Raw genomic sequence first — 27128 nt, 5'->3', positions numbered from 1 at the left:
TAGGCGTGGGCGGGGGTAAAGTTTGAAAGATGGGAAAGTTATTAGAGGAGAACAATATTAATGCAAGGCAGTGAGCCAATGAAAAACAGAGAATGAGGCGGAGCTGTGTGAAGCGAGGGGGGACGAGCAAGAGAGAGGAAAAAAACAGGGAGGGGAGAGGCTTTCAACAAGTCGTCTGTGTTTGTCAGATCATAAAATTGCACACCGGTACAGCACAGCACCTCATCAATGGCAAACACTCAGCTGTCATTGAAACACAATAAGTCCATACCAAGTATGAGCAACAATAGCTCTGGGCTACATTTGAACCACCATTACTGGCAACTCAAATTTGCCAATATCTCGGAACTGCATGTGGACCCCATAGATCAAATCAAAGTAAACAGCCAAACGTCCCCGATCGAAACCTCTTCACCTCCCATGAGCAACGGCCACACAACAGGGACCACAGGGAGGCCGGCATTTCTGATTGAGCGATCGCTAACAGTGGTGAGGGGAGAGGAGGGTAATGATCTATAGAAAAAGGCATTAGCGGCAGGGATGTGAGAAGTGGTATACGACGCAATCGCCGGGGGAGATGGTGTGAGAAGGGAGTAAAGGATGTGGATGAAATCCCTGACAAGGAAATGTGCCACTCCCAGGGCTACAGTACAGCGTCTGGCCCTTTTGTGCTTGACCACAGGATGCCGCTGGATGCGGCAAGGTCACCTGTCAGATCGCTCAAACCAATTTGTTCATGTCATGTCCACTCTCGTTTAACTATATACTGTACAGCTTGAGATATACCTGTTATGCCAGCCTTGAATATCTCAGACACAAGAGCAGCAGCGGGGAAAGGCAGTGTGAGAGTGAGACGCAGAATTGATTCATTTGAAAAGCTTCTTTACTCCACCCCACCACCCCCATTGTGACCTTAATACGATTTTGGTCACGGCTGTCACTGAGTAACTAAAAAGCACTTAGCTCTCTCATCCTTTTCTCTCTTTTCTCTCTGTCCCATGTCTGATGCCAAAAATATGCACATAAATACAAATAAAAAAATAAGGGTCCTTTTGGAGCTACTCTTACCTCTGTGAAAGGGTTACATCCTCTTCCACTGAACAAAATAGACCCTTGAGTATCTCATTCATATGCGTTACATGATAAAAACTTTCCGATGTCTATACTTTTGACTGAAAACCCTTGAAAAGCACTGTCCTAATATTTAAAGACACAAGAGGAGCATTCAATGGATTGTATACAGCAGACAGTTTATCATGTCCCTCAGTTTCCCTTCTGCTAAGCATGATCTTTTTCATAATGGCTAAGAGCACAACAACAGCTTTTTATATACAGTCCACTCATTTAGAGATCATGTGAAGGTAAACATAAACACAAACAATAGAGCTACTAGACTGAATTGCATAATGATGATTTTAATGCTAATCACACGACTCTCCAACACACTGCGCTTCGGTGAAATCAACTTTAAAACGCTGAATGAGGTGATGAGCTAATTATGTGAATAAGAGATGATGAGTATTGAGTGGCCATCAAAGTATTTAACAGCAGACATGGGATTGAGAGAATTTGGAAAAACACACCAATTTCATGATGGGTCTGGGGGCTGTGCCCTAAGTTGGAGTTGATGGGTGGTAAGGCCATGCCAGCTCTTGACATTTCAGCAACTTGCTGAGCATGTGCGGCTTCAGCTGCCACTTTGAGTTATAATTTGACAATTAATTGCACCAATTTGAAGGATAATCAGTGGGATCTGTCACCTGATGTAAGGAAACAGTTCATCATTCTGCTATTGCAATGACAAGTGGATGCCTCATGGAGACTAGAAAAGGTCTGGCACATTCTCCTAGAGGAAAAAGATGACCAGCTGTAACCATCCTTCCTAGGATGCCAAAACAAACCAGAAGGAGGAAATGCCGTCACTGGCAAGAGGAAACAAAGTCCCCTGTAAATTTACAGATCTCCTAAGGTTTCCAATCAACAAAAGCCTGTTATTATATGTTAATTATTTGGTAAAGATTCACTAAGGATCAATGCTCTTTGTCACCAATACCTTGCTTCTGTTAGCAACTGAGAAGCTCCACTGGTGCAGTTTGGGTTTAAATGCCTTGCTCTAAGGAATATGAAATGCTGCTCATTCATTTTCCAAGACTGTTTTATCTAGGGATTGCTTCAGGGACAGAAAACAGCTGCTCACTCTGATCTGGGAACACTCAACACGTCCAAATCAGTACATCATTTTATATTTAAATTACATTAAGTGATTTTCATGTAAGTGTTCTACCAGGCCATAGCTCAAGTGAATCCATTCGGTGGCCCGGGTTGGAGCAAATTCTGGCAACAGGTTTGGGCAAAACAATAACTCACTGATCTGTGTGCATGCAGCTTGTAACAGTTTGGCTGCTCTGTGGTTCACCCTGCCAAACACATAAAGCTGGAAAAGGAGACATGGCTGATTCTGCAGCTCACCTAATTGGTCAAGCTGTCGTAGCAAATTTAATAAGCTGAACAGGCAAACCTACATGTATGGCTTCCCCTTTAAAATAATGTATTTTTATAGTTATGAAGGAATGCAGCAGCTGTTCATTATAGTCAAAAACTAACAGTAAATGCAAAAAGTGTTTTGCTTGATTGCAAGCCAGTGTAATTCAGCTTTGACAGTGTATGTAATATAAGCAGAGAATGCTGATGTACCCTGATGTTCAGCTATACCATATTGTATAAAATTCAATATTTATTAATTTATATAATTATATTTCCAATGAATGCAGTACATACTATCTTTGTTCAGATAATGCATACTTTCAAATAGAGTTTTCACCTCAGAAGTCGCTCTGCATACTCATTGTAGTCTAGTTGGTGCTTGACACACATGCAGAGCAGCTAAGCCCAGGGACCTTTAGCTGCTGTGAGCAGCAACCCTGTCATGTGAGCGGCAGCTGTATGGATTTTCATTTGAATAATTAATGTTTCCCAATTTCACACTAATGGCTGAGAGGTATCAGAATGGTATCATTAGCCGCTAATAGAGATTCATGGCAGAATGGCTGCAATATTTTCTGCAATATCTCCCCACCCCCCACCCACCCCTTTTTTTCCCCTTCCCCTCTCTCTAAGCCAAGGAGTTGCAGAGTGCAAACCCCTTAACTCCATCCCATCAGCTTTTTAATTAATGACACAAATTACGGGGCTTTGAATAGCATGTGCCTAAGGATGGGGGAGGACACGCCGGCTACCATCTCTCTTTCTCTGAATTCTCTCTTCATCTCCTTCATTTTTTTTCCTATCATTTCCCTCGACTGGTGCTCATGAGTCTCCCATACCATCATTACAGGTTCCATTTCTCAACAGCCCTCTTTTTCTTTCAACCACTTGTCTGCTCTCTTTGTGCTCCCTTCTCGTGCTTATTCAATCTCCTCCCTGGTGTCTCCTTTCTGTCTCCATTGCGTTCTCTCTCTCTCTCTCTCCCTCCTACTGGGAAGCAGCTATGCTATCTTATAACCTTGACAATGCAGGATGCTACGCGTGTGTGCGCTTGTTCTTTTGCCTGTGTGTTTGTCTCTCTTTGAGGGACAGGTGCAAGGACTTGGCGCTCATCCAGCCTGCTTCCCAAGTGGGACCAACCAACAGAGGGAGAAAAGACAAGTGCAGCCTAGGCAAAACAAAATTAAATACATTTTTGTGGAACATTACAGCAACTGGAGCAGAAATAACCTAATTGCACCTTCTAAAATATGTCTTGATTTTCAAGGACCTTGAAATTATGGAGGAGAACAGAGGGATGAGGGGGGTTGTGGGGGAGAAGAGAAAAGAACAAGGATGTTTAGTCTGGTGTGTGGCTGGACGTGGTGGAGCACCAGTGAACAAAAAGAGAAAAAAAGACGAGGAAATAGAAAAGCAGCTTTGATTAGTAGGGTGATCATTAAAAGGAGAGACCCCCTGAAGAGACCAATCTCTAATTAGTGCTATATCCTCGACACTTGGCACCCCAACAAGTCTTTCAGACGTGTATGAGGCTCTGCATGTGTGTGTGTGGTAGCTGGTGTAGGAAACACTGAGATAAAAGCTTAGCTTGTGTTACATAAATGGAAGTGTTTATGAACATTTCAAGAAGCTTGTTAAGTGTGTAAGAGAATTTACTCCAATATGTTGGAGCATATTTTTGGAAAACGCGAGGATGATCCTGTATGTATGTTAGTGAGCAGAAGAGCAGCCGCTACAAGAACAAGAACCTGATAGATTATAGCTATTAGTGGGGGAAAACACTTTCCACATGTCCGGATTCACCCCTTTCATACCACCATTTATCCATATTGGTAATCACTGCTTCCCTGGGCAATTATCACCACCTCTTAACTGGGAAAATAATATCTCTTTTTTTCTGTAGAAGGACATTGTTAAGCCCACCCCCAAAGCTGCCATTTTTTATTTTATGCTACCGCTTTTAACGCTTTTATTATGAAAATCCTCCTTATGTAAACATTATGTAACAGGAAATATGCTGCTAATATGGTATTTATGTTTACATTTTGGTTCAGTTTAGGCATAAATACTTGGTTAGGTTAAAGGAGAAATCATGGTTTGAGTTAAACTAAGTAACCGATTAAGGTTAGACTTTTCATAGTTACAATAATAAACACACGGTTAATTAATCAATTAACTATGTGACAGTCCTGTGCTTTGTCAATCCTCCTACTGTGGACTTTTTACTGCTTTACACCTACTGTCACTGGAAAGCTACAGATAGCAGCGTATGTTTGTTTACTTCTCCGTATCTCTGCAGCAAATCAGCGTGCTGGCTAAACTGTCAATCAACACTGACAGTGACACGCCCACAGAGGCTAGAGGGAGGAGAGAGAGGAGAGAGTGATATACATTTGTGATATATATATATATGTATATATGTGTATATATATATATATATGTATATATATATATATATATATATATATATATATATATATATATGTGTGTGTGTATATATATATATATATACACACACACACACACACACACACACACACACACACCTTTTTTCTTTCTTTCAATAATGTTTTGTGACAAGCTCAATCTCTGCAAATTCAGGCCACGACACCACTGGGTATCTGGTGTGTGAGATATGTGACAGAAAGCCGTAGTCATCAGAGCTTGCTGTGTGGGTTGGGGAGTGGTCAGCTGTCACTGAGTGATGAGATGGCATTACAGGGCCCCCTTCACACATGGGAAAAAGTGAAGCTGGTCACTCAGGTGGGGGGAAGAAGAAGAAGGAGAAAAAAAAAAACACTGTCTAAGCAAGCAGGCTAATGCTCAGTGGCATTTCAGCGGGGAGCGAGGAGGGTGTGGTTGTGTGATGTATCTGCTGTCACGGTGTCAACTCCCACACTAGGCCTGATGAACGTGGATTGGAGAGCTCAAGGGCAAAAAGCCACTCAACTTCCATACAATCTGCTTAGTAGATTTACTGATAACATGAAATGGAGTGATCTACTCTTCAAGAAGCTTAAAAGTTGCTGGAAGATTATCCAAGGCAAAGAGAACTGCCTGGGTGCTTGTAAGGTAGAGCGCTGATGATGTTTGAATACTGAGTGTGAGCAACTATCAAAGTGAATCTACGTTTGAGCATCAGATGAGATGAGTCTTTTTATTCATTTAAAATTCTTAGATGTGTAGTAGGGACATTAAAACAATGAGCTGGACTGAAAAGACAAAGACCTGAGGTGCGTAACCACATTTCAGCCATGCAGTCCCATCCTGGTCACACAGGTGGTGTTTACTTTAGGTGTGACTACTGAATATCAAGCCCTGTAATCACACCATATTATGCCCAAACTGCACTGTAAATGATAGCCATGTGTGGAGCATCAATTTCATGGCTTCACCTGCCAACACAGAGGGGCAGAGATTGGTAGCAGGTGCTGAGTAAAACTTGCCAAAACAATCTATTCCATTATTCGATTAGAGGGCCCCCTGAACCTGCTAGGTGTGTTATTATTAGCAAAATGAATTAAAAACGAATTAGGCAAGTTGGAAATCAAAGAACACGACACATTACATGGCAAGTTTCAATGAGGAATGAGCTCAGGATTACGCTGCTCCGTTCAAATCAGAGAATTGATTGCATGATTATATGCCCTGGCTTAGCTTCCAAGGCGTGAGCCATATCTGACAGGGCTGAGCTGGATCCCACTGTGCAAGACAGGATTTTACATTGTCCTTATTAGCTACAAACAGTGGGGGGAACTAGTGGCTTATGTATAGCAACAGACTGCCAGCAGGTTTTCTTCCTTTGTTCTCCCACTCTCTTCTCGTCTCTGCCTTTCTGTCTCTCACTTTCCCTCCACCTCATCTGCCATGCACACTGAAGTGCCAATTTTGAAAAGTGAATTGAACAAAAGTGTTTCCCAGAAAGGACTTGCAATTAGCCCCTAGCTCTTTTTTTTTTTTCATGGGTGGGGGTGGAAGGCCAACAGGGTTTGACCTCGCCTCGCCTGGACCAAATCAGTCAATTTGCCATGGAAACTACACAGATAGGTACATCTAATTACTGGAAGGAGATGGTTGACGCCAGGGAGAGGGACAAGAAAGGTAAAAGCCAGCTGTCAACAACAGAGAGACTCTTTCAGTAGCAGAGCATGGCAACTTTCAGAGAGCTTTCTTGTGTGACAAGTTGGGAGAATTTGAGGGGCCGCAGAGAGGGATGTAAGCGCGTCATTACTGCACAGGAAGAACACTGGGTGGGTTGGAGGCAGATACAGTTGTGTTGACCTCTTATGAGCTCGACCTTTGGGATGAGCTATTAAAGTGAAAGTTACACGGAGACAAAAACGGAGCAGAGCGAGAGACAGTGAGAGAGCTTTTAATAGGGCACTAAGAGAATAGACGTGAATCTCTCCGCTGAACCGTGGAAAGTCAAGGTGAGAGGGCGAGGCGGAGACAGATGTCAGGCACTGGAGCACAGTCATGTTTATGAGTCATCATAAAGGACCACTTCCGCCTGAGGGTAGCCTTACTAATCCGTAAAGTGCATGGGGGAGCATGCACAACAGTATGTACAGTATGCATCAGTTTCTGTTATGTTCTATCAGTGCTGATTTAGCTCCCTTATTGTTCGGAGAGGTGCTATTTCCTCACAAAGGAGACACACAGCTCATATCAAATAATTATTCATACAGCAGCTCAAATGAAAATATGATGTATTGCCTTATGCAGTGATACTGCCAGACAGCACAGACAGGCAAACACCGTCACTCTTAGTGGTAATTGTAACCTTTTTATTCCATTACAACTGATGGAGCGGATCAAATCTCAAATTAATAAAATCAATATTGTATCTGCGGCATGTGTCCATCGATTTAGCACACTCCTCTGCCATTATTAACGGCGGATCTGATTGTAGTCTTGCTGGCTTATGAAGATATGGAGAACAGAGAGGTAATTTATCCTAAAAGAAAAAAAAAAAGAAGCTCCCCAAGCAGAATAACATATAAAAGCCCTCAGTGAAGGTGGCAGAGGAAGAGAAGAGGGGCAGCTGAGATTGCAGAGTGAGGGAATGGGGGGAGGGCAAGTAAAGGGATGTAGGGAAGGGATGGAGGGGAGGTGGCAGTGAGAGCACTTAAAGGACAAAATGTAAGTGAAAGTGAGGGAGACTTGGAAAAAAAGAGTATTAGGACTGAGAGGGAGAGCTTGTCAGTGGAATACAGAGTCCAGACTCCAGCCCTGGAGGAGAGCTAGGAGTCATGGGTGGCTGCTTCTCTTATTAAACACTCAAATCCTTCAGTCTGTCTCAAGAACTCAGTAAAGAGACCCGTGTTAAAAGCCCATCCACAATTGCGCCGTGTTGTCTGAAACCATACCCCTTTGCTAAAGTTACTCCTTGACTACTTGTCACCACTTACTAACCAGTTTAACCTACATAGCTTGACAGATTTCAACATGTCCACTATGTGATTAATAATGTAAGAAATTTTAAGCAAGACACAGAAATAAAAAGAACTGTCTCTAAATGTGGCTCATTCCAGCCAAAATTATTTGATTGCTTCCTTTGGGAGGTAAGATAGTCCACTGGGCTGTCACAAATGAATTGTGTTCACACCATACTATAAAATGCATCTCAAGATCTGTCTCCAGTGACCGCTAGTGATTACACTTTGCTTCCTCACTCAATATACAAATAAACGCCTACATGACTTCTGTAATGTTTATGCCCTGCCAGCAGAATTCTTTTTATCCTGCGATAGTTCTGGGCACAGTCCATAGTTATACCACACAAGGTGCACCCGTTTCCCTCCCTAGCGCACCCCTAATAGGCATCCCCCGATGCGACGGCAACAAAGCTGCCAGAAACACTTTTATGACAGTACAGGATGACTGTTCCATGTTTTGACTTGACTCCTCCTAAGGAAGATGAGTGTATTAGCTGGGAGGAGGGTAGATGAAGCAGACAAGTGAATGGAGATGTCATGCATCCCATGGGTCTCGCTAAATTCAAGGAAGGAAGCCAACTAAGTGAGGAGGCCTTGGGTACTAAAGCTCTTGCAGAATTCCCATCAGACTGAAGGACAAGAACATTGTGTTACTGGGATCAGCACAGACCAGGGAAACCAAGACTCTACCATGTAAATTCAGAAAAGTGACATCATTTAGCTTAAGTGGCAGTAACAGGATCAGGAGGGCATGGGGCTGGCAACAACAAAAGCAATCCAATCAAAGGGATCGGGAAAAAATAAATCAGGATCGGGCGGAACAGGATAAAAGATATCACCCTCTAGTGGGCAAAGACCACCATCTGACTATGATCAAAGACAGGAAAACAGAAATACTCTCACTTTGCTATGTCATTAAACTAGGGCAACATCAATTTTTGCTTCTGCAACAATGACCTATCAGGTTACCAAGCAAAGTAGATGAAAGATGAAAATGAACAGCTAAAAGTCAATATTTGACACTCAAAGCAAACCACACTGTGAGTATTTAAATACTGTCAGGAACTTAAACTTAACTAAAACACTAGGCAGCTGATTAAAGTTGTGTTACTGTACAGTGCAGTACCTTTAGTTGGGTCAGTGTTGGACATGGACACCCAGGAAAAACACTGACACTGGGAGGATGAGATAGCAAAATGTGCATGCAACTAACTGTCAGGCTATAAAAGAGCCATCTGCCCTGCTCTGGATCACAGGTAGAAATGGTTTTTACTTCACAACAACATTAAAGCTTCTGTCAGGCACACTACTGTGGGAGCCATGTCAGGACATCAAATGTTTAAAAAAAGATGGTTTTGATATAAATTATTAGAGTTCGCTTGAACCCAGTAGCTGCAGACAGATAAATGCCCATGACCAAACATTTCCCAGTTTTATATCATTTCTGAGCAAGCCCCACAATATGTCAGGATTTTGGCAAGAATAATTACTGTGACTTTGGTGTTCCACTTCAAAGGTCATCATAACACAATACCTAAGGTCAAATGGTAATGTCCATTCCACTTCCTCTGGCCTCACCTGGACTTCCTCTCTGCGTGTCCATCCTGTTACCCCATGCTGATCATTCCAATCCCAGCCCAAATGTTTCCACTGAACTTATGTCCAGCCCGACGCTGTGTTTCACCTGCTGCACTGATTAAATCCTTTTTATTTACTCCCTTCAGAGATGCCTCGATAGTCTGAACATTAACTGAGTCCAATGAGCCGAACTGAACCGAAAACAAGCATGTTTGATTTTGATGAAAGTCAAACGGCCTTTTCTTGCTGCCGCGCTAACAGAGACATGACATGATCAGACATGATTCCTCAAAGATATTAAAAGTGCTGTGAACTCGGGGAGCTGATGGGAAGGTTGTGACAAGTACCATCTAAAAATGAAACGGAGCTAATACTATCTCTGACTGAATACATTAACAGATTTATTCTTTTTTGCATTTTGTTGACAACATTATTCCCTCACGGAAGCATTATTCTAACAGTCTCAAGTTATTTACCTGTCGTATCTCTTTAATCCAGTATCTACAGTGTATACCAATGATATGCTTACTTTATCATAAATAAATTACACAACCAATAGTCCACAGAGGACGTTCAGTGTAAGCTGGCATAGTGTTGACACAACTGATGCCATACAGGATGAAGAAAATGAAGAGAAACGTTAATCTCCTGTCAGTTATAACAAAGATTTAAATGAATGGCCAAATATTCCACCACACTGATACACTGTATTGTTTTTCACATGTAAACAACACTGTCAATAATATTTCCTGCACTCAGACAGGGTGTTATGCTTTCCAGATCACAGAAATCATCACATCTTCACATCCACTGCTGTGTCCTAATCTGTCCTACAAGACCGGATGACACATTTGAGATATTTTTGAACATTTGGAACATTGCTAGCATGGCATGTTGATTGTATTGTTGGTGAGTCACTCCTGTTAATGAGGAAATGTGAATGGGCAGCAGCATTAGGTAGTGCTTAGTGTGAGAAAATGAGGCAATACGTACTGTAAGGTACACATTCATACTGGACTTCCAGATATTTGTAGGTTCCGGGACAAGGGTCTGGAAATACGTCTGGTCCGGCCACAACAGCACACTGGGTCCGGTTATTACATCTGGAAACAGAGAAAAGGTCATTTCAATTAAAATAACATAGCACCAATAGCAACCTCACACAACTGTCATAGCCACAATATACAGGATCACATTAATCAGATGTTTAGTATGTGGTTAATTAAGTAGAAAGTACTTAATTCTGTACACACACTATTTATGAAAATGATTCATCAAGCCTATTCTATTAAATATATATACGAACTGAGTAGGAGTTCTATTTTTTGATTATTACAAATGGATCATTTTTACACATCAGCTTCAGGTTAATTGCCATATACTCAACCAACGAAAATAGCTGTATGATGTCTTTTATGCCTCTGGAGATATTGCTCCAAAGTTAGAAGAAAAAAAAAAACCTGATGATGTTACCATGATGTTACTGGGCTTAAAGACAAATGTTTTAACAGAAAGCCTGTGTTACAAACTGGAGTTGTTGAGTTTGAAAGAGCTAGGCTTTTAACAGACACAGAAGGTCCAGTGAAAGGTGCGGTCAAGTTGGCTTTTGTTGCTTTGACTTTGATCATCTTTTAAAATATGCTCTTGTTAGGCCCCGCTGAAGTGCAATACTAAAATCACTGGAGTACCATTTAAACATTTTAAGAATAAAGACAGATGTGTTTAGGTCAGATTGACTAAAAAATGAGTCAGGATTGTCAAGAAGGGAGATGGCACAAATTTGAGCACACTGTGTTTCGAAAATGATACTTTGTTAACAATTAGTACTGAAAAGGGGATTCAATCAGATGGGATAAAAGGGGTAGGAATACATGCAGACAGTTTAAGCATGATTATGTAGGGTTGAACCCTACATTGACACTGTCAATGAATGCAATTAATGTTTCAATGAAGTAAAAAAAAATATATATACATTTAAAATATATATATATCTGGAAAGGTTGGTTGCAGTGTTGTATGGTATATCCCCTGTTAAATAAGAGTAAATATTGTATTCTGTATAAGCTGTTGTTGTATAAGGTTTATTATATTATTGCTTTAGAAACATTGTATTTTGGTGATTTAAAAGTCACATGAGTAACGCATGGACTGCATACAGTACAAGGAAACAGGATACAGTCTCCAATACCACAGAGTTGTGTGACATGTTTAATTTTGAGATATTATGGAGTTCACCCTTCTCTTTTTAGGTTCAGCAGTCTTTGTCATGGCTAAATTCATCTGTTTGTCCTGGAGTAAAGTTGGAAGTCACGGACCTACAACCAGGCTTTAAAACACGTACAGGTTGCATTGTTATTGCCACATGATGGATAGTAGTGGTGCCGGTGATAGAGGAAGAAGGGTGGGGGGGTGGGGGGCAGACACAATCAACTGAGTGCGAAATCAGCTCTAACGTGAAATGTAGGTCTTCATTAAAAAAACACAATTACAGTGCCAGTGGTGTTCTCATGTGCCATTTTGTTTTTGGCAGTCATCAATCAAAGCTCCACTTCATATGCACAGAGAGCCTCTCGTCATTTATAATAGCAACACTTATCTCAGAACATTAACTCTTGAACGTTCAGTCAGGTATTGATCTGTCTGTGCTCTGCATCTGTTTGCAAAATTGAAAGGAAAAAAAAAAGTCGCTATGAAAAGGATATGAAGGTTGGTCTGGTTTCTATTTGGGCAGCCGCTGTGTATGTGATCTTAGTGAGGCCTGCTGCTGAAAGCTACAGTATACACAAGATTACTGTCCATCAAATCTATACTCATTTGTGGACTACCATTATCTTGCAATATATAAAAGGTATTTATTCCCCCACAAGGCCGTTCACAGTGTAAGTCTTGTGAAGGTCAAGGCAGGGTCTGACACAATGATTCATACGCCACAATTAAAGGATTCTCTACACCTTAATTAACATTGATTGGCTGCCGTCTAATCAATCGAACCAGTGAGGGACAAGCAAAAAGGGGCCCATCTCATTTCAAGCCAACCGGAGTAATGAGATATGGTCTGGCGAGTCTCTCCCGTGCGAGCTTTATGGGTTCATGAACCCATACCCTGCCCGCACTGCCCCCCTCACCCTCAGTCAGCTGTTTGCTGCTCGTCCCCGCCAATGAAGAGTTAATTCCCAGGCAGTAAATGCCAGTCAAATAAATAAGGGGTCAAGCCCATGAAACTGAGAAACAATTATAGAGGCAGCCTTCTTTCATCTCTGCTCCCATCCTCCTCACTACCATCTCTGGTTTAGTCTGTTTAGGACTGGAGGGGTTTGTAATCAGAGAGCGAGAACACAAGTTAAGATTAACTGTCGCATAGAATTAGTAGTGAGATGGATAGAAGAGATGTAACTGGCCAGAGGTTGGAGAAGAGACACAAACACCATGCATGAATGGACATGGACATGCACACACATACAGTTCTTTTTTTTTTTTTTAGCAGCATAGAAATAGTTCTTTCTTGTTTTACAGAGCACTGTTCCATTTGTTTGTTACTATAAACCATTAAAATGGGAAATTGAATATATATTTAATTTAACAATGCTCCACTACAAGTTAAGCTAGGACCAAATCTGGAATTTTAATCATAGTTTGTAATAACTTCCTCTTGAGGGATTAAACATCATAATGTGTATTTAACGTGGATTGCAGACTTAATCCCAGCCTTAACATCTATCTTGACCCATATTCAAAATCCCTTTTATCCCTGCTGTGCATTTTTACCTCTGCACATGCAGCCTCAAATACCTCCCGATCGGTTTTCTGTTAAAAGTCCTGATGGCACCTACGTGTTGCGAGGGAATAAAATAAGGTGGAGAAATAATTACAATTAAATGTATTAAGTGCAAATCAATGGCTGAGTGGGTGGGAGATCGATAGTGGGACAAGCTGCCCACACCACGTGCCACAATGACTTCACAATTACCAATTAGGAGGGGTAATCAGGATTTCATCAGACACTTGGCTCTGATGGAGCCCTTTGAACTAGCGGGGTGGGGGGTGGGGGTGGAAATGGATTGATTTTGACTGATGTATGCAGATATGCATGTGGTTTACATACTGCATCCACTATAGGAGGAAGCAGACAGCAACTGGTAAGACCATACTGCAGGCTGACTGCTTGAAATGGCTGGAAGTTCCACAAGCAAAGGATAAACAGAAGGATATACATAAAGCAGTAACCCATTCATTCTAAGTGTTATCAACTCCCTGCTAGACATATAATGACAGCAAATGATTAAGGATTACACAGTGATCTGGATATAATGTTCTATCAGAGCTAAGACCTCAAAAAGATGACAAAAAACTTGCAATTTGGCCACCAACAGCCCTCTTTTGATCCACATTCCCGCTTTTCCTCCCTTATAGCGTTTTCCTCCTGTTCCCCTCGTCTGCTGTTCGCTATAACTGGCAGATTAGAGCTCAGACTGCCAGCTGACGGGGGAGATGTGGCACAAAGCACCAGAGCCCTATGTAAGCACAAACTGTAATCACTATAATCGCTGGCTGATCCCGCTGCTGCCTCTGATGACAGTAAGTTGGTTGAGTCCCCTCAGTCTATTGACCACTGACTCAGGACAAGAAATAAATAAATGAATGAATGAATGGGTGAATGAATTAATCGATGGGGGGGAATAGAGAAAGAAAAAAGTCTAAGATAGGGACAGTGCAGCTGCTGTCAAAGCTGGGTAGATCTGTCCACACTGGAGAGTAATAAAAGGAAATTGGTGTGCAGTACTGTTCCCTTTCAGAACTCAAGTGATTTATATCAGGAGGAAAATACCAACCAAGTGGAAGGAGAGTAAGGTTCACCAGCTTTTAAAAGTTCAGGTGGAATGAAAAAAAAGAAAAAACAACAAAAAAACAAAAAAAGACACAATGCTGAATCTGCTTCCAACATGGCAAATTGCTTTGAGTGATTTTCTATAGAATCCATATCAAAGAAGTTTGCCTGAAGTAAGTCAAATAAGAAGAGAGGCGGTTCAGCTGGCGTTCTGCGTTGAGGGGACGTCTCTGGAGTTCTCCCACAGTTCGTATATGTTTGATGAATCGGTCCCTGTCAGGAAGCGCAAACTCTCCATTTGCTTTCAGTTAAAAAGAGCAAACACATCCAAGCTGCCTCACCTCCAAGAAACTCACACACATATATTGGTATTAGCTCTTGTGTTAAGAGGAGAAAGATGCACAATGTGCTTTAGGGACTGAGAGAAAGTTTGTGTGTGTGCAGAGACAGTGATGGCACTGTCTGTATAATGTGGACACTGCAGTGTATGTCTGTGGCAGGCTGTGTGCACACTTGTAAGAGTTTGTATTTGTAAGAAAAGAAGGGAGAGAGGGAGAGGAGAGAGGGGGGAAAAAGTGACGGACGGGTCAATATCCACGTCTCTCTGTTGGGACCCATTACGCTTTAGTGATGGTCTTCGCCACCCACGGTCGACTTCATTCATTATCTTTCCCAGCTGCACGCCGCAGCATCCATCTTTTCTCATTCAGCCTGTCTCCCGGCGCAGCCCAAAAAGGGAAAAAAAAAACAAAAAAAAAAAAACGCAACAACCTTTAAAACTCCCAGGAAACCTCCAGGAAACATTACAAGAAGGAAGGAACCAATGGCCTTGAACACTGTGCATTTAGCTCTTCAGTAAAGCCAAGAAGTATTAAAAGGTAAGAATTAAGTGTTGATTAGTGCAACTCCTTTACAAAGAGAGGAATTTTCAGTTGAAGTGCCTGTAGAAGCCTATTGCTCACACAGACAGGCTTGTTACATATCATTCTGTACAAGTTTTCTGTTGTGGAGCTGCTATAGAATGTAACATAATGTATCTTTTATTCAGTACGTTCCAATTGTTTGGAGTTACTTCAGAGATACCCCAAGCTGGGGATTATCAAATAAACTCTACCAACCATGCTAATGCTCTCTAAGTGCTCAGGAGAAATGGGTGTGTGTGATTGAATTCAATGAAACCACTTTTTATTAACTCCTGTAAGCACACTGGATCACTACTTAACAAGGGGTGTTTTAAGTGAGAGAATTATTGCGAACAAAAATATTTAATTAAAGGCTGTTGTTAGTCACTACAGCTAAAATTATAGTATAGTATACCATAGTGGTGTGACATCTGCTTTACTAAGTGTATCATTTCATCAAATAGCTTCCATTGGTTGTGACTACTTTCCTGTGGTGGAAAAACAGGTATTAAAAGGAAATGTCTATTTGTGTTGCTTCTAATTTGGCTAAATAAATAAATAAATATAAAATGTATACATTTGGATGGTGATAATATGATAGCTTCCTCCATTCCTCTCCTCTCATTCTCCTCAGTTTCTCTCTTGATTGATTGATTGAATTGATTAGCAGTGCAAACCTGTATGTCAAAGGTCAACAGTTGAACTCTACCTGAGAATACAGCACAGATTTACTTAAGTTCTATGAGTGAATCTACAATTTCACACATCAAATTCAAGTCTGTTTACAGGTTCTAGGGAGTACTACTGCATATGTGAAAAGTTGTATTACGTGTTCTGAGATTCCAAAGGGAGCTGCACAAAGTTGTTGTTGAAGACTACAAGCTTGAAAATGGGGGTGTGGAGTTAAAAAGAGGTGAGTTTACCACTCCTCTTTAGCCCGCTGATCATCTCTGCTTGATGCTAATGGCTTGAAGCTACAATAGCTTCTACCAGCTTAACTCACCCCAATTTCCGACCTAACTGTTGGTTGTTGGTGTTGCATTGTGGGAAATGTAGGCACCAGGTTTTGAAGTGGAAGTAGAATGCATGGAATTAAAAAAAAATATATCTTCTTCCAAACAGTGCATATTGAAAAAATATTTTGCACAATATGTCTGTGATATATTTAAATGGAAGGACAGACAAACACGAATACAAACCCCGTGGGCTTTAATGGGCTCTGTGATAAAACTTCATAAGCACATATAGCAGGTTACCAAACAGTCTTTAATACAAGCAATGCCAGTCAGCTGAAAAAATTTAGCCGGTCTATTATTAAAGCCAGCCACGGAGACTGCTGCAACAGTAGTTTCTTTGTCTCGGTAACATTTGAATGCATCATCACAATTTCGCAGTAAACAGAGTCATATGAATATATCAATTATGACTGAGGAAATCATCATAACATCTTCATAGGGAATCAGTCTAAGGATTCCAACAGGTTAAGTGAGAAGTCGTGAAATAGCTTTTCTAGCTCGTATTTCCTTTGTATAGGACTGTTCTTTTCTAGTCTTTTCTTGATAGTCAATCTTCTATACAGTATGTACTGTTTGTACAGGCGGCACCACACCATCACATAGTACACATACTGTGTTGCTGGCAACTGACCAGTTCTATCTAGCAGTCAGAGGTTAAAAGGTTGAGGGCAACTTGTAAGTACAGTATATGCTGACAATTTTCATTTGCTTCCTTTAAAGATCTCTCAAAACCATAGGTTGTGTGTGAGTCTGAGGGGTAATACAGGACTGTTATATACATACTCAAACAACCTAGACAGAGATAGTCTGCACTTGAATGCAAAAGTGTACCTCCATATATATACAAACTGACCAATTATCTATAATGACACTACTGAATCACCTGACAAATTTGGTCTTTATTCTAAATCTACAGAGTTTGTTTCCAAAACGCCAACAGAGCCGTTTGAAGCAGATTAAAAAGCAGAAGGGGAAGATGGAGAGTGAATGTATACAACATAAATACGATGGCCGAGTGTGGGTGTGGAGGATTTGAAGTGAATCAGTGAAGGGGCTCACTGTTCTCAAGTGCTTAATCTCGCACAGCACTGCACAGATGGACATGTACAGGCATACGGATGGCACCTACATATTCAATGAATGATCAATCAGTGTGAATAGACGCAGATGATGGAGACAACTGCATTTTAAGATTAACACATTGCTGCGTCGCCTGCCTGCTGGGTGGCATTGGCAGTGTGCTACAGAACCACAGAAAAACATCAAGCTCTGTCAGACTGTTGCTGTTTTTTTTTTTTTTTTTTTTTTTTTTTTTTTAAACAGGATTAACTGTGTAGAATAAGCAAAAATGAATGAAGTGCCAAGTGACTGTTTAGTGTAGGAAAGATGAAGTGTTTATATGCAGAAGCTATATGAATAACCTTTATCAGGGGCCATTAAGTATGGAATAAGAGTTTCATTCGGGGTGGTCAAACAAAGGTCAAGATTGATTATCTCTCATGAACTGCTTCCACTTCTTACATAAATTCAATGCTATTTCTAAAAAAAAAAAAAAAAGAGCATCTTGAGCGCTTTTTTCCCCTCCTGACAAGCATAATCCCTCTTAGCCATTCACACAGATTAGTAGCTTTCATAAGATTTTTACATCACACAGTTTTCCCTCTCTCTAATATTGTATTTGGAAGATAAGCCGCAGTTGATCCCGATGCAACAACAAGCTGAGGAAAATACAGTGGCACTAAGGTACTGCAACTCTGGATGGGAAGAGATGATCAACTAGAACACTGACTTCCGGAGCATTTTAAAAATCTGACTTCAAACTGAGAGTTTATGGATGGAGGCGACATATGGATTCATCTATGAGGTCCTGCACTTGGCTATAGTCCAAGAGCCTAAAGGGAAGCACGAAGCTCAGCTTGATAAACACATGCTTTTCCTGTATCACTGTGTGTTTGGACGAGTGGGCACTTTCACTGAGGTGATGACAACAATAATATTCTGTAACTGAGAAGAGAGATTGGGCTTGTTTATGGCTCACAATGATGGATGAGACAAATACAAACAATGGTCACAACATTTTCCTTCTCTGATTTGTTCTATTTGTGCATTAGCCAGCTGACTGAAGGCCATACCAAGAAGAAATCCCGTCTCACTGTTTATGTACAGTTCTTTTATTACTGCTTTGTTTGCAGAAGGCATGTATCCATATCTTTTTTAAAGAACACTTTAAAGACTGTGTATTCAACAATATGTATTCAACAATGTCAACTATATGAAAACAGTCTGCAGGGCAAAGACTCATGTCCATAGCTGCAGTCACTAAAAGTTCAAGTTTGGTCCTCCAGCAATTATTAGAGCTTGAATGCAGCACAGTAGTAAAACTCAGACTAGGGTTTCTTTATATGGTGTATATAGTTAGTATGTTGTTGTAATATTTTAATTACCAAACCCCTGGGACTTTAATTACCATTGCTTTATTGTAATTGCACACACACAAACTAATATAGATTAGTCTCATTTTTCTCAGTTACAAGATAGTTTTGCCTTTTCGACCACAGAAAAGGAAGCCTGGAGAAAAACAGAGACTCCGTTGTACAAACTTTTCTGGGCTGTTCCATTGTCAGACAACACATGGATTCGAGGTCAGGCCAGACAAAGGTTATCACCTCAGGGGATGCACTCCTCCCATGATGAGCAGAGCTTCTGGGGAGGAATTTATTTACTTCAGGTTGGCTGCTGTTCTCAGTCAGGTCTAAGCCTCGAGATGTTTTGTGAGAGCAGAGAAATCTGAACTGACACGGCGGCTGATGAGCTGTGCAACATTTCATCAACAGATGTCTTGGATGTTTCGCACTTAGACTTAAATCAAAAGAAACAAAGTGCATATTATGTCTTACCTGAGGTTTAGTAACACAGCTTGCTCTGCTTTGGAATTTCACTGATTAATAACAAGCATTTTGGCCTGTTTTATCATCTTACACAGGACATGACTGAACTAGAAAAATACACTTCTGAGATACACTTCCTCTTTTATTTTTCCACTCTGTGGCACAGATAAGCCTGAAATAAATCTTGAATCTGAGATACTTAAATACCACTGTGTGTATGTGCAGTAACAATGCTTGAAAAGAAGACCAACCTCTGAGCTCCTGAGTAGATGTTTACTTCACCTTTAGTTCACCTTAACAGTTTGCTCCAAACCACTCTGCTGGTACAAGTGGAAAGCTAAAACAGGGGGATATGAAATATTTTTGCAGTGTAGTAACTGCGCATTAACAAGCTATCTGTGCAGAGTATATATATGTATAAACACAGTACAGCTTGCTGATTTTGTTTTTGTGAAAAAATACTTAATCATATCTATACAAACCCTGGGACAAGGAGCCATTGTAATCTATTTTAAGAATTGTGAATAAGGCTCCTGTTCTTGTTATTTTTTGACCGAGTAGTGATCCAGCTGCAGACAGATCAAACTAGCTCAGCTAGCCTCTTTGAAATTAATCCATCTATTTTGGTGCCACAACAGGTATTAGGTGATGCAATTTCTCTCTCCACCTGAAAGGTCAATCCGTGAGTCTGCACATGCTGTAGACATCTATCTGGCTGTGCACACCAAAATTCCATTAAAGTATAAATTTGGCACATGCTGGGGAGCACTGGGAGTTAGACGCTTCCAAATTCAACATTAGGAAAAAAAAGAATGAATTACTGATCCAAATAAATCCTGTAAAATCTCTTTTATAGGGGGAGTGCAGTTAGAGTTTATATTGCAAGCATTTTGTTTAAATTATACAATAAAAGCTTGGCCCTGTATGATAATTAATTTAGATGAGTGTTAGAGTTCATAGTGCTGCAGCTCAACTGTATTCTTTCACACAGCGGTAACATACGACCTTCTTTTGAAGACAATAGAGCTCATGTAATGAATCATCTCTGACATCAATGCTGGGCCCTTTTCATACATGCAGTCATATGTACAGCTTATCTGGGCTTTCAAGCCTAGGAAACAATGTGAGTGGTCTTCTGGAGCACAGACATGAGTGTCTATATCTCAAAAGGGCAAAGATAAACGCTGCAGAATAATCCTCAGCCATTTCCTTGGATGTCTGGTGATACACATCTTGAAAATTGTGCGGCTTGAGAAAGAGCAATAGAACAATGTTTTGTTTAAACTTGATAGCGATTCCGAGTCCTGCCAATATTAGTTTAAATATCGCTCTCTCGCAGACACTCACACACACACTGAACCGCAACCTTGTAGCCGGAGTGGAAATTCCAATAAATAATGCATTATCTGCACTCCATTTTCTTTGTTTTATTCCTGTGAATGAACTGAATCTGCCACTAATGTTTATTGAAATAACACACTTTCCACACAGATGACTGCTGTTATTACCATCATTACAATGTGGTTATAATTAAAGAAATGGCTAAGATGCGGAGTTGGGTGTTAATTATGTCATCATACATACAGACATATATGATTTACATGATGCAGTAGCCATGACAGTGACTAATTAAAACAACAGCTCAAGTGCTCTGCTATTATATCCCCTGAATGCTCTCTATCAAAACAAGGCAACGGGGATTTCTGCCATTGAGGACTGACAGTTCTACATACAAAGTGTGACAGCTCATAAGATACAACATACTGTATTGTCTGATCATTTCCCAAAGCAAAACACAACCTCAATAAAAGTCTCCACCTGGAAACTGTAATTTGTATGCATGAAGTCATTAGAAGCAGTGGTATTATTTTGAGAAAGATTATTATGAAGTTAAAATGGCTAAAAGGAAAAGTCATTTTCTCTCGGTTAAGGACAATACTTCATTAAGACATGTTTTGAAATCTGCTGCTAAGAGAAGAATAGGCGTTGATTGGAAAAAGCGCTTTCTCTCATCCACCTACAGGCATCCACACCATGAAACTAACCTTCTGACACTGCTATCCATTACACAAGCCTAATAACATTTTTTTTTTTAATACATGTCTTCCATTAAAAGTAAACAAATAAATAAAGCTTGGTGAATGATTTAAATGTTTATCACTGTGTTGAGAACAAGAAGCGTCTAATCTCCCGGTATGTATATGTAAATCGTAACGCCCACAGTGTCTCTCCAGGTGCCTGTACGGAAGCAGAAGGGAGGATTGAAATGTGCAATAACTTCACGAATCGATTTGTTTGGTGGGTGAGGCTTATTCACTGGGGCCGGCCCGTCTAATGATTTACGATTTCCAGGATGAATTTTTCTATTCTTGCCAACAAATGATGCTGCTCCCTATCTTCCTGGTGACGCTTGATTTATCTTCCAGAGAAGGCCCCAGGGACTCTCAGTCTGTAGGCCCATTTTGGGCTAAGCCTCATTCCAGGGGGATATGTATAAAACTGAGGATTGGGTCATATTTTTTTACAGCCAGTCATATGAATATTAATGTGTCACATATTGAAGAAAAACGATAATTTGACGTGCAAGGTGGGAAGTAAGATTTCAGATGTCTGTGTGGCTGTATGCACACACATGTGCCTCGGTTGCTTAACTGAAATAGTGTATGTATGGGCACTAGTATCTCTGCAAGCAGGCTAGTGCACATACAGACATTTACATGCATCCACATGCTCAAAACGCTCATTCTGTTGCAAAAAAAGAATGCTCCCTGAAATATTCCAGTGACAGGCCCCATTGAATTGCCGACCAGGGTTAGCCTTTTGAACCATTCCTGCTGAGATTCTGAGCCCATCTCAAGAGTATCTCTGCAAGCGCCTGAGTCTTCGGCCAGATACCCAGTGGTGCCACTGCTGTGCTGGCCTTCAGACGGACGGATGGGGAATAAAAAACAGAGAGGCAGAAATGCCACTGGTTTGACTTTTCAAGGCATCAAGTCCTGTTTGGAACGCACAAAGAGCGACGTCGGCTGCTGGTTCCAGTCAAAGGAGTGCTTTAGGGAGCTTAGGTGGCTGCATGCACTGCACAGCAACAACAAAAAAGATTCTAATCCTTTCGTTGGACCGTCATTCAATCTCTATTTTGGAAAACTGGAAAAGATTCTGAGGTTTGTCTGCAAGAAGAATACAAAACTACTCAAATAGACTCGAATAGAATAGCACTCCATTCACTGTATTTATAATCTACACACAAATCAATAAGCACACTGTATCACTGATCCCCCCCGCCATCTCTCTCTCTCTCTCACTTTCCCAAGCACACACGCACACACACATACGAACACCAAGGCCTGCCTTTAAGCACAGATTTTTCATTTCCAGTCGCTGTCACCATGGTAACTTCCAATGTCCGACTTGGGCCAGTATGTGCTTCCAGCACTTTTCTTCTTCAAAGCCCTTTTTCAAAGCCTAAAACTGCATTGCTTCTCTAACGGTCAGCCATGGTGCTTAGTTTCTAGGAGGGTGTTTAGCTGCTAATTACCTCATATGACAACGAGACAAATAGGTGTCTCCAAGAACAAACCACTCTATCTATACAAGCCACAAGTTTTAGCAATAAATATATTTCTCTGTACACCTGCTGTTTCATTATCCTTCAAGTAAAAGAACAAAATGAAAGAGACTGAGCATGACCTTGCAGGTTTTTAAACAGCCATTTAAATACTCCAAGATTACAGTACATGCTCAACCTTTTTGTACATTCAAAATGGCCACCTTTGTTGCCATGAAGAGGAGTGTCTTGGCAGAGCCGCCCGGGCGACAATCAAATATTCCTGTGTTGACCGATCGATGAGAGCCACCCCCTGACCTTCCTCATTCACATCTCAATAATGAAAGACGAGCAGGGGTTATGAGCGACCTTAGTGTTCGATACAGGAGGGTGGGGGTGGGGGTGGTGGTGGGGGGTGGGAGGTTCAGGCGTCGATAGCTCGGCAAGGGTCCAGGCCTGCATTGGCATGCGGGAAATCACCACAGGTTTTAAGGAATTGTCCTGAAGGAAGCATGGTTGGGATTAACAGCTTGGGCTTGACTGAACTCTCCTGTCTCCTCAATGTCAATATGCCCAAGGTACTGTCAGTCACAACTTAAGTCTGAGAGGAAAGTAATTTACTGGTCCATGAAGGCACAGGGGTCCTAATTCATTACGAGATGTACCTGTTTTGTTGATGGTAGAATGGCAGCAGTGGCAAAATACAAATAGATCTTCACTGAGATAAATATTTTTAAAGGCAAACATTACTTATAAAAATGTAGAGGGATGATCAAAACATTATTGTTTTTTGATTAATCAACTAATTGTTTAATCTATAACACACATTTTCAAAGTCTGATACTGTTACTTGAATAACGACTTCCTAGTGCTCTAATTCAGGAGCCTTATTTCATGAACACTCTGCGTGACTGCTTCAGATTTATGCAGCACTTTCGTCTGTCAGACCAGGAGTGCAAGCGAGGTGAACAAGGAGGGAACAAGAAGTACAAAGGCTGATATAGTTCTGGCCCTTTCCTGTACTGGTAGAGGTGACGAGGCGTTCCTTGTATTTCACCCCACGCAGCACCACTGTCCAATTGAATTTGTCAAAGGAAGCCAAGACATTTAGCTGTCTTTTAACTTCTCTTCCATACCAACAGGTCTCCTGAGATATGGCCTGAGGAGGAAGGGAGTCTCATTCTGGTGGAAAACAAAAGTCTAGAGTGTGTCATCCTGTCTGTTTGTTTCTGCTCGGCTTGTTTCCCAACTCCGGTATGAATTTGGTGTCATCGTCTGTTTGTAGCAGAAGATTTATTGCAAAACGCTTTGAGAAATGACACTTTTTTGGAGCGTGTGTCGTTGTTGCTGCTGCTGCTGTTGTACGGGAAAAAAACATAAAATGTGTGATCCTCACCTAATTCTATCATTTCTTGTATCTATTATGACCTGAGGCCTGTCTCGCACAGTGGGATTAGTGGGTAGGCAGGCTAACTTTGGGCCTAACCCTCACTGTTTCTCACAAAGACGTCTCAAGTTCAAACCGAGCTCTGTTGCCATGGTTTCTAATGCTGCAGACCAAACCTCTAAGGAACTGTTTTTGTACATGGATAAAGACGCACAAAAAAGAAGACCTCCTCACCAATTGATTGTGAGGAAAATGTAGCCACCATTTCTATAACAGGCACAAAGAGTGAAGATGTTTTGCTTTTTTTGTGTTTAAATCATAATTACAAATGCTGAAATTGCTTTTGCTCCTGCTGTTAGTAACCAGTTTAGTTATCCAATTATATTACTTTTATTATTTCCATTTTGTATTGTTTCCTAACTTTATTTCATTTTTCTATTCTAGGAGTGTGTTCGTATTCTATATCTTTTACCTTGTATTATTTTATGCTTCTACAGTGAGTTAATTTCTGAGCTTCCAGCTGGCATTAAGAAAACGTCTAACACTCATATTTAAATTCGTAGACCATGACCAACAACACTGGCCCGTAACACGGCTCTGTAAAGTTTGATGTCTAACCGAGATCCTTGCAAAGGCAAATTCAAATTCTGATCCCGTAACTAATCAAACCCTGACAGATGTCCAAGTTGCGACGGAACAGCATTGTAAGCAACAGTATCAGGGACCAGTAGACATAAAGTAAATTCCATTGGCTTTTCAAGGTGATATGAGAAACTTGATTGTGTTGCAACAATATCAGCAGGCAAAAAGGGAGCAGGGTGCAGATGAAGCATCTTTCATCTCTGCTGTGTCCCTCTCTGCTGCTCTCAAACTATGAAAATAGTCTCTGTCTCACGTCCCCCCTTTAAACTTTCCTTGTGTTGCCGCCTGCCTCCTTCTACCCAGCCTTTGTCATGGCTCCTCATGGATACAGACAGATTACAGCTGCAGTTTTACATTCTTTAACCATTCTTAGTTGTTTTATTGTCAAAAAGGCACATAAAGGAAAGTTAACTACTGAAATTCTTCCATCCATCTATGATATAATACAGAAAATTCTGAGCCGTTTTCATGACTCCCAAGGACTTTGCCAAAATTTAGTTCTAACAGCCACTTTATGGCCTCAGCACTTGTTACCATGGGACTAGTGAACCACAAAATATGAAATCCAAATGAAGCACTGAGGCTTTTAAGCATAGTCTATACTTATTCTCACAGTTTTTCTCTTTGAAAGTTTGGGATTACTGGTACAGTATCTTCACATACAGCACAGCCCCAAACTGCATCAAATAAATAGAATTTGAACAACTGAATTAAAATGTTTTTTTTTTATCTATCCAGGTCTCCTTTGAAAATAAACTAATTCTCAGTGGGGATTACCTGACAAAATAGAAGTTACGTAATCATTTGACAAAAAAAATTAACGTAAGTAGGTATATGCCATTTTTAAGTAACTAAGCTTAATACTGACTCAATCCAGAACAGTGTTGGTAAACCACTTCACATACAAGCTAAGCATCACATTCAATTTCACTGCAAGATCCCTAACAAGAGCCGCACAACCTCCACCATAGCCATCCAGCTGCCACCCTCTGGACCCGCCACCCCAATGAGCATGTACATGAGAAAATTAGTCCATGTCCACACCTACAAAAGGCTTTCTCTTGCTGTGTATGCAGCACATGATATAAAACATATGTTGAGTGGGTGGCACTATATACACATACTTCTTTACGGTGTTATATCACTCTATGGCAGCTAAAAGCACTTTCGTTAAAAATCACACCACACTAAGGAACAACCACGGTCCAGTGGTTGAGGAGGCCATTGATGGAATTAAGACTCATGAATAAGAATGCAGCGCAGGGGCGACTGAGAGCTCTCCCACTGTGTAATATTGACATGCTCCCTGGTCAGAAAATAGGCTGGTATAATTAGCTTTCACAAGCAAGTATGGGGCCAGCAGGAGAGGCCACTCCTGATGCAGACAAAACCCTCAAAAGGAACACGTGTGCCACTGAATATGAGTGAAATGAGGTGAAGGGACAATCAGTCAGGGTGGATGAAAGACACATCTACCACTGGAGAATTTTCATATTAGCACTGGAACCTTACGTCGCCCGTCCATATTGCTATATTATTTATATATGCTTATTATTTCTTTTAACTGAATTTCATGTTATTTCCATAGACATTGCAGACATCTGAAAGCATTTTAATTCCCTTATGATATGTTTATTAAAACTTGAAAGCTGACTTGGACTTAGCCAAGAAGATTAAAGACAACTTGGGTATTAGGCCTATAGAACATGGTGAGTGTAGACAAATGAGAACTCCAGTGCCTTTACAGTGGTAACAAAGGTTACAAGTAAAAAGCAAAAGATTAAAAAAAAGGTCTCCAAATGCCATTAAATGAGGAATGTCATTGATGACAAATGGCCAATTAGCCTGATTATGATTATCTGATTCATTTAAATCATGTCAATCACTTAAGTGACAAGTGATGCCTAATTAAATCAATCTATTGTCATGAACTCTAAATCTCCAAATGCACTGAAAGTCATGTACAACTTAGTACAACAACGTCCCTCTAGAAACTAGAGAGCTGAGTCTTTCCATATGGATTATTGGATATGTATAGAGTTCAAGTGGTACAAACTCTATGAATATTCAGCTGATTGGCTTAGATCAAAGTGAATTATGCAAGTGTGCTATGAAACATTGATCATGAGAGAGTGTGCATCAGTTTTTCATCTTAAAGATTGATGCATTATGTTTTAGCTTTACACTTCATGTTAACCATGCAGTATGGGTTCAGCCGTCAAAGATCAAACAGAGGGCTAATTGCACCATTTTAATTGGTCGGGATTCAAAGTTTGTCATGTTTCAAAGTGAAAATTTGAACAAATATCTACCAAGGCTCACAATCTAAGATGAGATCTTATAAGGGGGGAAAGAGGATTCGAAAATCTTTAAAAGCACCCCTTTCATTCCCCCAGATAAACACAAACACCACTATCGCAT

The 27128-nt window shown here is 40.8% G+C and overlaps 1 protein-coding gene across 4 annotated transcripts in view; it reads right to left on the bottom strand.

Moving 5' to 3' along the window:
* LOC108892288 (adhesion G protein-coupled receptor L3) overlaps positions 1-27128 on the bottom strand; it is a 199286-nt gene that overhangs the window by 85971 nt on the left and 86187 nt on the right. For all 4 annotated transcript variants that reach the window (XM_051076010.1, XM_051076011.1, XM_051076012.1 and 1 more), the window contains one exon: positions 10494-10603. In XM_051076010.1, the coding sequence (XP_050931967.1) occupies positions 10494-10603 (110 nt within the window). The remainder of the gene's footprint in view (positions 1-10493; positions 10604-27128) is intronic.

This window comes from Lates calcarifer, linkage group LG15 (genome assembly GCF_001640805.2).
Source record: "Lates calcarifer isolate ASB-BC8 linkage group LG15, TLL_Latcal_v3, whole genome shotgun sequence".
Taxonomy (NCBI): domain Eukaryota; kingdom Metazoa; phylum Chordata; class Actinopteri; family Centropomidae; genus Lates; species Lates calcarifer.
The sequence above is the reverse complement of the archived record's forward strand: the minus strand, read 5'-3'. Positions and strand labels throughout refer to the sequence as shown.